Here is a 12,304-nt window from a genome sequence, read left to right on the forward strand (position 1 = left end):
TGACAGCAAGAGGAGAGGGGGAGAAAACCAAAGACATGAGAACCAAAGAAAAATTATCCCTCTATGAGTCTGAGAGGGGGAAATACAGTGAAGAAAAAGGCAAGACAAAAACCTCTCAGACTCCTCCTCTAGTTCAAGTGAAGGAAAAGCCAATTTGAAAGAATAAACTTGTTGCCTTGGGAAGACGAAAACAGAATCAAAACCTTGAAATGTTTAATGATGAGCAAGGGAAGGGCTAATAGTGTGTTTGATAGCCTTGGGAAAGAACAACTAAAAGAATTATTACATACTGAGAAGGAGAACTATGAGAGATTGGAGGAAGAGCAGAGAAGGTTGTTATCATTTTAGTGCGGACCAAGGGGGAGCCTATCTAGACACAAAGATCAACCCCAATTGGGCCAACTGATAATGAAATAATGGAAATGATTACAACATTGGCTAAGGAGGGTGGATATTTTTTGAAGCTTGTGATGATGCCAAAAGATTAGATTGTGAGATTGTTTGAACAAACTGGGCATGTGAGAAGACCAGCTCCTAAAAAGAAATATGCTCCAAGGTCTTCCACAGTAAGTGTCCCAATTCCAACTACCAGAGCCACACTTCAACAACAACAAAGGCCACCAACTGACGTGGACCTACCTAAAAGACTGTACCTTGATGCCAAGATTAATACGAAATGCGGATCCGATTAGATTCGTATAACATAACTAAATCGTCGGTTAGGCTGTGTATGGTATGTATAATGCATATATTGATTTGATTTCTTTAATGGATGCGAGAATTGAGGTCCAAGAAACCTCAACGGAAATCAAGTCAGGGATTAGGGTTTAGATCAGGCGTTATCCAGATTATTGATGGGTTATAACACAATTTTTCACTTTAGACCCTAAGTTTTGAGGATGGAATCAATTAGGGTTAAAAGTTTAAGTTTGGAAATTTTTTGCCAAACTTTGAAAGTTATAAGTATATAATATTAAAATAATTAAGAATAATATTATAATAATAAATTAACTCGATAAACGCGATAAAATTTCCCGAACATCGAAATAAGTCGGGTTTTAAATATAAATATTAAATTTAGGAATGTTCGAGTTGTTACATTCTTGAAGGGTGAGGTTTAGACTTGGGATATGTTGATGTAGCATGCATATCTTTGAGTACCTTGAGTAGCTTGGTTACTTGAGGTGGGTCGGTTGGTTGGTTGGTTGGTTGGTTGGGATTTGGTTGGCTTGAATTGGTTAAATGGTTTGCGCATGAATTGCTTAAATGGGTTGAGCTTGGATTGGTTGAAGTTGATTCGCTTAAGTTTGGTTGAATTGGGCTTGGGTAACATGGGTTGGGTAGACTTAGGCTTGATAAACTTGATATTGGGTGGCTTGGGTTGGGTTGAATGGAATTTGGTTCACATGTGCGAGTCTTGGGGATGCATTGCGGAAATGGCTAGGATCCTCACAACTGTAACAAGCTCTAAAATAGTTAGAGGTTCTTGAGGAAACGGTTGAGCATATGGTAAGGCTTGAGGTTGAGTAAGAGGTGTGGTAAATGGTTGAACCATGGGTTGGTTGAGTTCCCGGCATGTGGAAATGAGATGACCAAAACGACCGCAATGGGTGCAATGACGACACTTGATGTTAGGTGAATGGTGGAATTTACACGTGTCACATAAAAAATGGGGTCATGTGCAAGACTTCTTGGTGAGTTGGGCTTGTGATTGGGCCAAGACATAGTTTTGGGAATTGGACTTTCTTTTGTTCTTGTGGTAGTGGGAAGAGTTGTTATTGTTGAGCTTGGTGGATTCGGGATTAGTGGTTTGGGGTTTTAACTCGTTAGTGGGCTCGGGTGCAAGCTTATCATTGGTCTTCTTGCAATTCTTCTGCGTCAAGGTCACAGCCTTAACGTGGTTCTCTGTGAGGGTACCGGCTAGAGTGATGGTATCATGAAGGATTTTCGGGTCACGACTCAGGACAGAATCTTGGATTTGCTTAGGCAAACCCGAGATGTACTTATCGATGGCATGTTCAAGGGGAGTGATCATATGCAGGATGAGGAGGCTCAATTCATGGAACCGATCATTGTAATTTGTATTATCACCACCTTCTTGCTTCAAGTTCTAAAATTATTTTTCCAACTTCCGGAGTTCATGTTTTGGGGATAACTTTGAGCATGAGTTTCTTAAGGTCATTCTACGGAAAAGCATGGCAACCTCAGCCCCAAGAGAGCGATTCTCACCATTCAACCAGGTGAGGGCACTCAGTTTGAAGACGCTTGAGGTGTAGGTGGTCTTATTATCTTCCGGGCACACACAATGGAGGAACACACTTTCCATCTGCTTGAACCATTGGAGGAGGGTAGTAGCACCCTCGGCCCCAAAGTAATACGTTGTGTTAGAATTCGTGAATTGTTTGAAGGAACAAGAAACTGGGTTTGGATTCACGAGTGTGGTAGCAGCATTCATGGTTTGGAGCTGAGAAATGAGTATTGGAAGAGCTTCCACGATTCCCTTCACAATGCGGGATGACATGCTACGGCCATAGTTGTTGATGCGACGGTTACGGTTGATGAGGCAAGAAGAATACATGCTACAAGAACAAAATATGAAAATTTATTAGGTTTTGGGATAAATTGTATAACTATATGAAAATTTGAGTTTTGTGAAAATTCATGAGGGTACAAAATGAAAATTTTATTAACCTAAACTTGAAGTATTAATGAAATTAATAATTAAATAAAGTTATAAAACTTATCGATGGTTGAGACGTACATGAAGCACCATGAGATTGTCTCGACAAAATGAGAAAATAATCATTTATAACAAAAAAAAAATTTTAACAAAAATCTCATCGTTGAAATATTCAAGTATCACCGCGGCTTAATTTTTCAACAACATATTTAAAATTGATTAAAACCAAGATGAGGGCGTTGAGTTGAATGGTTGTGGTATTCATGTATCACCATGGCTTTTCCCACCAACTCTTGCAACTAAAACAATATAAGGAAGAACCGAGTTTAGCCATGTATCACCCTGAATTCGGTTATTATTTAAAGGTGTGGTCGTCATATGACCGCATTTTATACAATAGGTTAGTAGAATTGTGGACCTTTGGTGTAATATGATTTGGCTTAATAAGTTTCACACTCTCGTCGAACCATCCAGGAAAGCAACCGGGCCTCACGGTTGATTGAGATTTATACGCGTCACATTTCCTTAGGTCGCAAACCTTGGTGTCAAGAGTTCGGAGAACAAGTGTGCTCCCCTTACAGTTACTACATATCCGTCGCACTAATCATCGTCAAGGAGAGGGGAGTAAAAATAAAAATGGTGGGAATTCTTAAGGAATTTCCTAATTTAAAATAACATCTGGGGTGTTGAAAATGATATTGAGAGTGAGACATAGCCTCGGAGTTATGTGTGCTTTTTTCAACATGAATAATATCAAATCATTTAAGCTACATCAATCAATAATATAATTTAGGTTTCAAACACGTAAAGGCATATCACTTATAGGGACCTAAGCATGCTACCAGCTCGTTATATCTAACCACTTATCTTATAGCCTTCGGCTCTTATACCAATATGTCACACCCCGACCAAAGACGGCAAAGCATGTCGGGGCATAGCGTATTGATTGGACAGTAGCTCAAAAGACACTAATTAAAGCGACAGTAATTATTTAATTTTAACAGGTACACAAATTCAATAATCACACGTAAACATATATTAAATTGTGTTTTGAATAGATGTGGTAATAAAACATGAGTAATTGTATTAATAATCACACATAAACATATATTGGACGACTTTCTAGGTTGCGCTTAAGTTAGGGCATAGTGTCGACTTGTATTGAGGATGGTGTGGGATCGATTAATTGTATTATGATCAAGTATTTATAGGGTAAATGGCGAGGTCAGTCCACGTGAAGAGTTAATGAAATTGATTCGAATTCGCTAAGGTTTTGGTTGTCAAATTTCAAAGTTTCCATGTAGTTTTGAAAGCGTGCTGAAGGATGAGCTGTCAATTTAATCAAATCCCGGCAAATCAGGTCCGTGAAAGATTGGGGGGTTGTCGGTGACGGTGGGAAGGAGACTGAGGGAAATCATTTTAATTATTATTTGCAATTTAGTCCCTAGGCTTTGGTTGGTGGATCATGTTAGGATAAAACATGGTTAAGGGTGGATTTTGCACATTCGCGATAATTTAATATTTTATGAAATAATGAAACACAAACCGAGTAATAAAACGAAAGAAAATTTTAACGGGTCGGGTTTCGGGTTTGCCAAATAACGAATGTTACAAAATTGGTTTGGGTACTGTTTGATAACGGGGGTATGTCATGTAGTGGGAACACTAGCTAGTTAGTTGAATAAATTATGAGGTTTAAATCAAGTTAAGTGGACTTTGATCATTTAATTTAGGTGGACAAATAATATTCTTGTTCGTCTTAACTATTCATATAAAAAAAGTAGCAAAGTTTTGATATATTAATTATGAGGTTTAAGTCAAGTTAAGGTGGCTTGGTCTGGTAGAAAAACTAAAATAAAACGATTCTTGACTGTGGGTCCCATTAGATTATATAAAATATTGAAGTTGTTGGATCTAACTTGTTTCGATAAAGATCAAGTCATGGGTTTAAGTGGACAACAATATCGATGATCGCTGTTTTTGCGTTAATCTGAGCTTTAATATAACTTATATGTTATTAAAAGGGATTACTCCATTGAATAGTAACCAATTTTTGTTTTGTTTCAATCAAGTGACTGGTGTAAAGTTTTGTTGTATTTAGGTCACTTAACCTTTATTTAGTGTTTCAATCCTAGATATTTGACCTGAATAACAAGTTATCTAGGTTTTTTTTTTATTTTAACGTATTTTGACATTGCAAAATATTTTTTGAAAATTGCAAAAAATTTGTAAAACAAAATGCAAAAATATAATTTTAAAACAAAGAAAGTGTGCAAAAAAATTTTGAATGAATAAAAATGCACCAATTTCTTTATAAAAATTACGGGTTTTTATAAAAAAAAACCAACTTTTTTATAAAAATTTGGTAAAATACTTGGGTGATATTCAAATTTTTAATGGAGAATTTATTAATTGCAACCATACCAAAAAAATAGAAACTTTTTAATTATATTGTCATTTAAAAGAACATGGCTAAATACGGATAAAATAAAATAAAAACCTAGATAACTTGATATCCATGCCAAATATCTAGGATTGAAATACTAAATAAAGGTTAAGTGACCTAAATACAACAAAACTTTACATAAATGATTTAATTTGAACAAAACTGAAACTTGCTTACCATTCTCTATAGTAATCCATTTTAAAACTATATTTTCCGATTTTGATTCCATTGCATAAGTCTTTTTCATGGACGAAAAATGAGTAAGGTGTTACACCCCGAAAATCTTAACTTAACACAGCGGAAGTCTTAACTTAAGCCGTTCGGGTTATGACAGACGCCGATAGCCAATAACAATAGACAATTAATAATAAAAGCATCATCTTTTATTATTGGAAAATATTTTAATACATCAGAGTTTATTACACATGCTATTGCACGGTTTACACACATATATGTACACCACACACATCATCAATCTTCCAATCAAACTCAAGTATATCAAATCTTGTATATTATCACTCAATCAATATTATTATGTTACTTACTTGGTTATTGAGGTTTTGAAAGATGAGATTAGAGATGTTAAGAGTGTGTGATTCCTAGCTTCAATCCTTCCTAATAGCTCCTTATAAGCCTAATCCTTCCCTTGATCTTGATCTAGACCTCCATGTTATTGATTATGTGCATGTGTGTTTTGATTGTTAAGTTTGAATTATGTGTGGGTGTCCCAAGGGGTGTTTGGCCGTGAGTTTTAAGGGAGCAAAAGGGAGAGATGTAGCGTGATGAGTTGGATGGTTAGAGTGGTGATTTGGTGGGTTGGGTGGATAGGTGGAGTGCTTAGATGGTTAACAACTCACAAGTTTCTAGAAAATAATCATTAGGGGGTATTTGGGAATGTGTGATTGGAACACTTGGGTGTTGATGTGTCCAAGGTGGGGTGGGGGCGGCCTAGGGGGGTGGGGTGGGTATATGAGGAGTTTTAATCAATAACTAGGTTATTTTCGGTTATTCGTTTAACGTATTTCGTGTTTTAAATATTCAAATGAACTCCGTTTTTATTAATTTTTGTCAGACTTTGAACGAAATCAAATTCCAGACAGTATGGACCATAAATATAATTTTTTTGAAAATAATTTATGTGGAGCCCTTTTCGGGTCTTGTACTGGCTCGGGCTTACTTGTTTTCCAAATTTTGTGATTTGAGCCTTCCTGAATCATATTTTTATGTTGTCTCACATGTTTTCATATATATTTTGAATTTTTTAGATTGTTTAATCAATCTAATGATTTATTTACTTTATGGCTCGTTACCCGAGGTTTTTGCACGTTTTTCTTGTTTCGTGCCGAAATTTGGACTTTCTGTTGACTTTGCAAGACAATGAACCTTAGTAAAGAGGGATTTTATTAATAAAATGATATTAGGATGAATAATCATGATTATATTAGTGAAAATTTTTGCCAGGTGTTACATTCTCCCATCCTTTAAAAAATTTCGTCCTGGAATTTAGGAAGTGTTACTGGCTTCTGACTCTACTGGAAACAGATGGGGATTTCGTTTCATCTGGTCTTGTCGTTCCCAAGTGAACTCAGGGCCTAGCCTTGAATTCCAGCGAACTTTGACCTGCTTGATTCGATTTCGTTTGAGCTTTTGTATTTTCCAGTCCATGACTTCTACAGGCTCCTCGACAAATCGAAGCTTGTCATCAACTCGGATATCCACAACTGGAACAATCAGTCATTCGTCGGATAAGCATTTCTTCAAGTTTGATACATGGAACACGTCGTGTATTCCGGTCAATTCGGAAGGTAACTCGAGTCGATAAGCTACTGGACCAATTCGATCACTGATCTTGAATGGTCCAACATATCTAGGACTCAGCTTTCCTTTCTTTCCGAATCTGATTACTCCTTTCCAGGGTGATACTTTCAACAGAACATTATCTCCTACTTGGAATTCCAACGACTTTCTATGATTGTCAGCATAGCCCTTTTTACGGTCTGCTGCAGCCTTTAACCTGTCTTTGATCTGGAAGACCCTGTCGGTGGTCTCCTGAACAATTTCAGTTCTTGTCAGTTGTTTCACTCCAACTTCAGCCCAACAAAGAGGGGATCGACATTTTCTCCCGTACAAGGCTTCAAACGGTGCAGCCTTAATATTGGAGCGGTAGCTGTTATTGTAGGAAAATTCAGCTAGCGGTAAATGAATATCCCAGCTTTTGCCGAAATCGAGAACGCAGGCTCGTAACATATCTTCCAAGGTTTGGATGGTTCTCTCGCTTTGACCATCGGTCTGGGAATGATAAGCGATGCTCATGTCTAAGCGTGTGCCTAAAGATTCTTGACGAGATTGCCAAAATCAGGAGATGAAACGACCATCTCTGTCGGAGATTATGGAAATAGGTACGCCATGTTTAGCCACACTCTCTTTCAGATATAATCGAGTTAACTTCTCCAAGCTGAATTTCTCGCAGATAGGGATGAAATGAGAGGATTTTTTTAAGCGATCCACGATAACCCATATGGAATCATGGTTGTTTGGAGTGGTTGGAAATTTAGTCACGAAATCCATAGTAATGTTTTCCCATTTCCACTGTGGAATCTCAGGCTGCTGTAACAGTCCAGATGGTTTCTGGTGTTCAGCTTTTACCCTTGAACACAGACACTTGTTGACGTAGACTGCTATAACCCCTTTCATGTTTGGTCACCAATATAATTCTTGGAGATCTTTATACATCTTGGTTGCTCCTGGTTGTATTGAGTATTTGTATTTTTGAGCTTCATCCAATACTAAATTTTGTAAATTTCCATAACGTGGTACCCAAACTCGATCGATCAAGTACAATGTACCATCAGATTTCGTTATGAATTCACACTCGAGACCTCATAATCTCTTGGTTCTTATGTTTCGAGGTTTCAAGGCCTCTTTTTGTGCATCTCGGATTTGAGTGGTAAGGCTTGTTTGAATCGTTAATCCCAATGCACGGGCACGAAGTGGTTTTTCTCTTTCCTTTCAACTCAAAGCATCAGCTGCAACATTTGCTTCACTTTGGTGGTAGCGAATGTCACAGTCGTAATCATTGAGTAGTTCCACCCACCTTCGTTGCCTCATAATTAAATCCTTTTGATCAAATATGTGCTGGAGGCTCTTATGATCGGTGTAAATCCTGTAGTTAATGCCATAGAGAGAATGTCTCCAAATCTTGAGTGCAAAAATAACTGCTCCCAGTTCCAAGTCATGAGTTGTGTAATTTTTCTCGTGCACTTTGAGTTGACGTGAAGCATAGGCTATTACTTTTTCTCCTTTAATGAGCACACATCCAAGACCTAATCGGGATGCGTCACAAAAAACTACGGATCCATCAGTTCCTTCTGGAAGGGATACGATTGGTGCACTACACAACTTTTGTTTAAGCAGTTGGAAAGCTTCTTCTTGCTCTTTTATCCACTCATATTTCTTGTCTTTCTAGGTTAATTGGGTTAAGGGTTGAGCTATAGAAGAAAATTTTTCAATGAATCTACGGTAATAACCAGCAAATCCCAAAATTTGTCGCACTTCAGTAGGTGACCTTGGTGTCTCCCAATTCTTAATTGATTCAACTTTTGTTGGATCAACTAGGATATCATTCTCATTGATTACATGTCCTATAAAGTGGACTTCTCGAAGCCAGAAATCGCACTTGGAAAATTTTGCATATAACTTTTCTTCTTTTAGCAATTCAAGAATCAGTGTTAAGTGTCGTTCATGTTCCTTCTTGGTTCGTGAGTAGATAAGTATGTCATCGATGAATACTATCACGAATTTGTCCAAGTATGGCTTACAAACTCTGTTTATAAGGTCCATGAATACAGCGGGTGCATTCGTTAGACCAAATGGCATGACCAGAAATTCATAATGGCCATAGCGAGTTCTGAAAGCAGTCTTGTGAACATCTTCTTCTGCAACACGTAACTGATGATACCCGGATCGCAGGTTGATCTTTGAGTAATAGCTTGATCCTTGCAACTGATCAAACAAATCATCAATTCTCGGTAGTGGGTACCGATTTTTAATGGTAAGTTTGTTTAGTTCTCTGTAATCGATACACATGCGAAAAGAGCCGTCTTTCTTTTTCACAAATAAGACTGGAGCTCCCCAAGGTGAGAAACTTGGTCTTATAAATCCCTTGTCTAGTAATCCTGAAGTTGATTAGATAACTCCTGCATTTCTGATGGTGCTAATCTGTACGGAGATCGAGCTATCGGAGCGGCATCTTGAACCAAATCGATTCGGAATTCAACTTGACGCTGAGGAGGTAATCTAGGTAAATCTTCAGGGAAAACTTCTAGAAAATCCCATACTACAGGAATATCCTCTATCTTTTGCTCTTTAGCCTTTGCGTCGACTACATTGACAAGAAAAGCTGGACATCCTTTCCTTAACATTTTGTGGGTTTTTGTGATACTGGAGAGTTTTAACTCGGTGTTACTCTGATCACCTTGAATGTTCAGACTTTGACCAATTGTGGTTGGTAGACGAACTAGCTTTTCGGAACATATGATTTCAGCTCCATTTTTAGATAACCAATCCATTCCTACTACTGTATCAAAACTGCCTAACTCTATGGGTAGAAGGTCGATTGGAAACCTATGGTTTTCTAACAGGATATTGCAGTTTCGGACAATTTTACTAGTTTCAATTAGTTTCCCATTAGCTAATTCTATTGAGTAGTTATTGTCTAACTTACTTGGTTCAATACCGAGACGGGGTTCAAATTGGTTTGAAACAAAGCTTAGATCTGCTTCGGTATCAAATAGTACATAAGCATAATGATTATTAATGAGAAACGTACCGGTGACTACGGATGAGTCCTTCCGGGCCTTTTTCGCGTTCATCTCGAATGCTTTGCCCCTAGCGTTTTGACCATTGAGTTTGGGACACTCATTTCTGAAATGTCCGATGACACCGCACTCGAAGCATCCGTGAGTTCGGCTTCCCGTGGGTGTTTCTATTTTCGCGTAGCAGTCGCAGGTCATATGGCCAAATCGATTGCATTTGTTGCACATCCGGCATTCACCACTATGCTTCTTTCCACACCTTCTACAAGTGGATCCCTGTCCTGGGCTTCCTCCTAGTCCTCTTGCGTTTGCTGAAACATCCTTCATGTTCCTGGGTTTCTCTTGAATTGTCCTCCTGAGTTACCATTCCATTTCCGTTTGAATTCTCCGGGTTTCTGATTTTCTGTAGGTGTTTTTCGTTCGGGTTCAGTGGTAACAGCTTTCTTTCCGGAGTCTTTTAGAGTTCCCATATGAACTGCATTATCAGTTAAAGATTTTTCCAGCTCTTGGGCTGACTGGATAGTGGTTGGTTTGGAGGAGGTGACCATTCCTCGAATCTCGGGAGCTAATCCCCAAATGTAGCTCTCGATTCTTGCATATTCAGGCGTAACCAGTCGGGGTACCAGTCGTGCCAATGCGTTGAATCAAGAAGTATATCCTCCAATGTCAGCACCTTCCATCTTTAACTGCCAGAATTCATATTCGATTTTCTGAAGTTCGTTTCGGGGACAATACTCTTTTGGCAACATTTCTTTCAGTTCTCAGGTTAGACGGTAAGCGGCATTTTCTCCAAGATTTTGAATTATGGAGTTCCACCACTCGAGTGCCTCATCACGGAATGAACACAATCCGTATTTTATCCATTCGAGAGGAGTGCAGTCACTGATTTTCATTACAGATTCCATTTTCTTGATCCATCGGATAATTTCCAAAGGTCCTTCGGCACCGGTAAATTCTTTCTGTCCGCAACCTTGGAAAGTTTTGTATGAGCACCCGCGTACCGTACTACCCGAGGGGTTTTCGTTTAGAGTTTCGGTTCTAGGAGTTCCTCCGTTTGAAGTATTAGTTGTATTCAGGGGGTTTTGGCTTGCGTTGTGGTTAGCCTCGTGTTGCTCGAGTGTCGTATTTACATGTTGAGCGATTAGTTGAGCTAACTCGTCTTGACAGGAAGGTAATCCGGACGCTTGATTATTATTTGTGCGTCTTGTTTTTGGTGCCATGTTCTTTTTAGAAAAAGAATATAATTTTGTTAGTTTTGGAAAAATGATATGTTTCTAAATTGTAAGGAATTAAATAGCATCATTAATAACACAATCATAAATATAATCATCAAAGTTTGGGATTTTATAATTGCCAAAATACTACCAAAATTAGGTGTACCTACTTACACCTTAATCATCCCACCATTGTTTTCAGTTTCTACCAAGTTCACCACAACCACACAAAAGACTACATGTTCAAACTTAAGTTACAAAACAAACTACCATAATAGTCATACTACCCAAATAAACATACTACTTGTGAGCTATGTCTAGTGAATGCTCATCAAGTAACCCACACATGGCTCTATCACGCCATTCTTCATCTCACGGTTTCCCACCCTGGCCTCCGTCAGCAATCCATGATTCTTCAAATCATTCACAAACTGGCACAACGCGTTATGTGTTTGGTCATAGATGCCTTGCTAATGTTCAATAGCAAGGACGCGGTCCACCATATGGTGAACAATATTCTCATAGGCCGAGGACTTGGCGAGAAGAATCATTAGCATCTCATGATCAGAGGGTTCCTCTACCACAGGCTCCGGTGCGGGAAGCGGTGGTGGAGGAGGTGGGATCACGGCCAATGGGATAGCAGCATTAGGGGCCGGTGCAACGCGGGTGGCCCTGGTTCTCTTTCGAGAGTACACTTTTAAGGGTGCGGTTCCCGAAGTAGAACCAGCGTCTCCTGATGCAACCTCCGGGCGCCACTTGACCGGTGATAGGGGAATACTGTCGTCACTGGAGTCTGAGTCAGATACAATCACTACTGAGGTCAACATCTGTAAAGAACATATCAATTCAAGTTAGTAATAATCAATTATATATCTATATATCTTGTTACCTTTTTCATTTCGAGAGGCGGGAAAGGAGCGCGTGTTTGAACATACGGTTATAGTTTAGAAAACTTTATATTTTCTAATTCTCTATAACTATTGGCTCTGATACCAACTTCTGTCACACTCCGAGAATCTTAACTTAACACAGCGGAAGTCTTAACTTAAGTCGTTCGGGTTATGACAGACGCCGATAGCCAATAACAATAGATAAATAATAATAAAAGCATCATCTTTTATTATTGGAAAATATTTTACAACATCAGAGT

The 12,304-nt window shown here is 38.6% G+C and overlaps 1 protein-coding gene across 1 annotated transcript; it reads right to left on the minus strand.

Annotated features, from left to right (window-relative positions):
• Positions 1–9,292: 9,292 nt before the first annotated feature.
• Positions 9,293–10,267, minus strand: LOC143576260 (uncharacterized). The gene has a single exon (XM_077060396.1). It carries the CDS (start codon positions 10,265–10,267, stop codon positions 9,293–9,295), a length of 975 nt encoding a protein of 324 aa, XP_076916511.1.
• Positions 10,268–12,304: the final 2,037 nt, after the last annotated feature.

Source organism: Bidens hawaiensis, unplaced genomic scaffold, assembly GCF_021521415.1.
Source record: "Bidens hawaiensis isolate Kalapana, Puna unplaced genomic scaffold, B.hawaiensis_p1.1 tig00001440_1, whole genome shotgun sequence".
NCBI lineage: Eukaryota > Viridiplantae > Streptophyta > Magnoliopsida > Asterales > Asteraceae > Bidens > Bidens hawaiensis.

What these genes read in the sequence shown, in the direction of transcription:
- LOC143576260 (XM_077060396.1), bottom strand. Translation starts at nt 10,267, where the DNA reads ATGAAGGATGTTTCAGCAAACGCAAGAGGACTAGGAGGAAGCCCAGGA.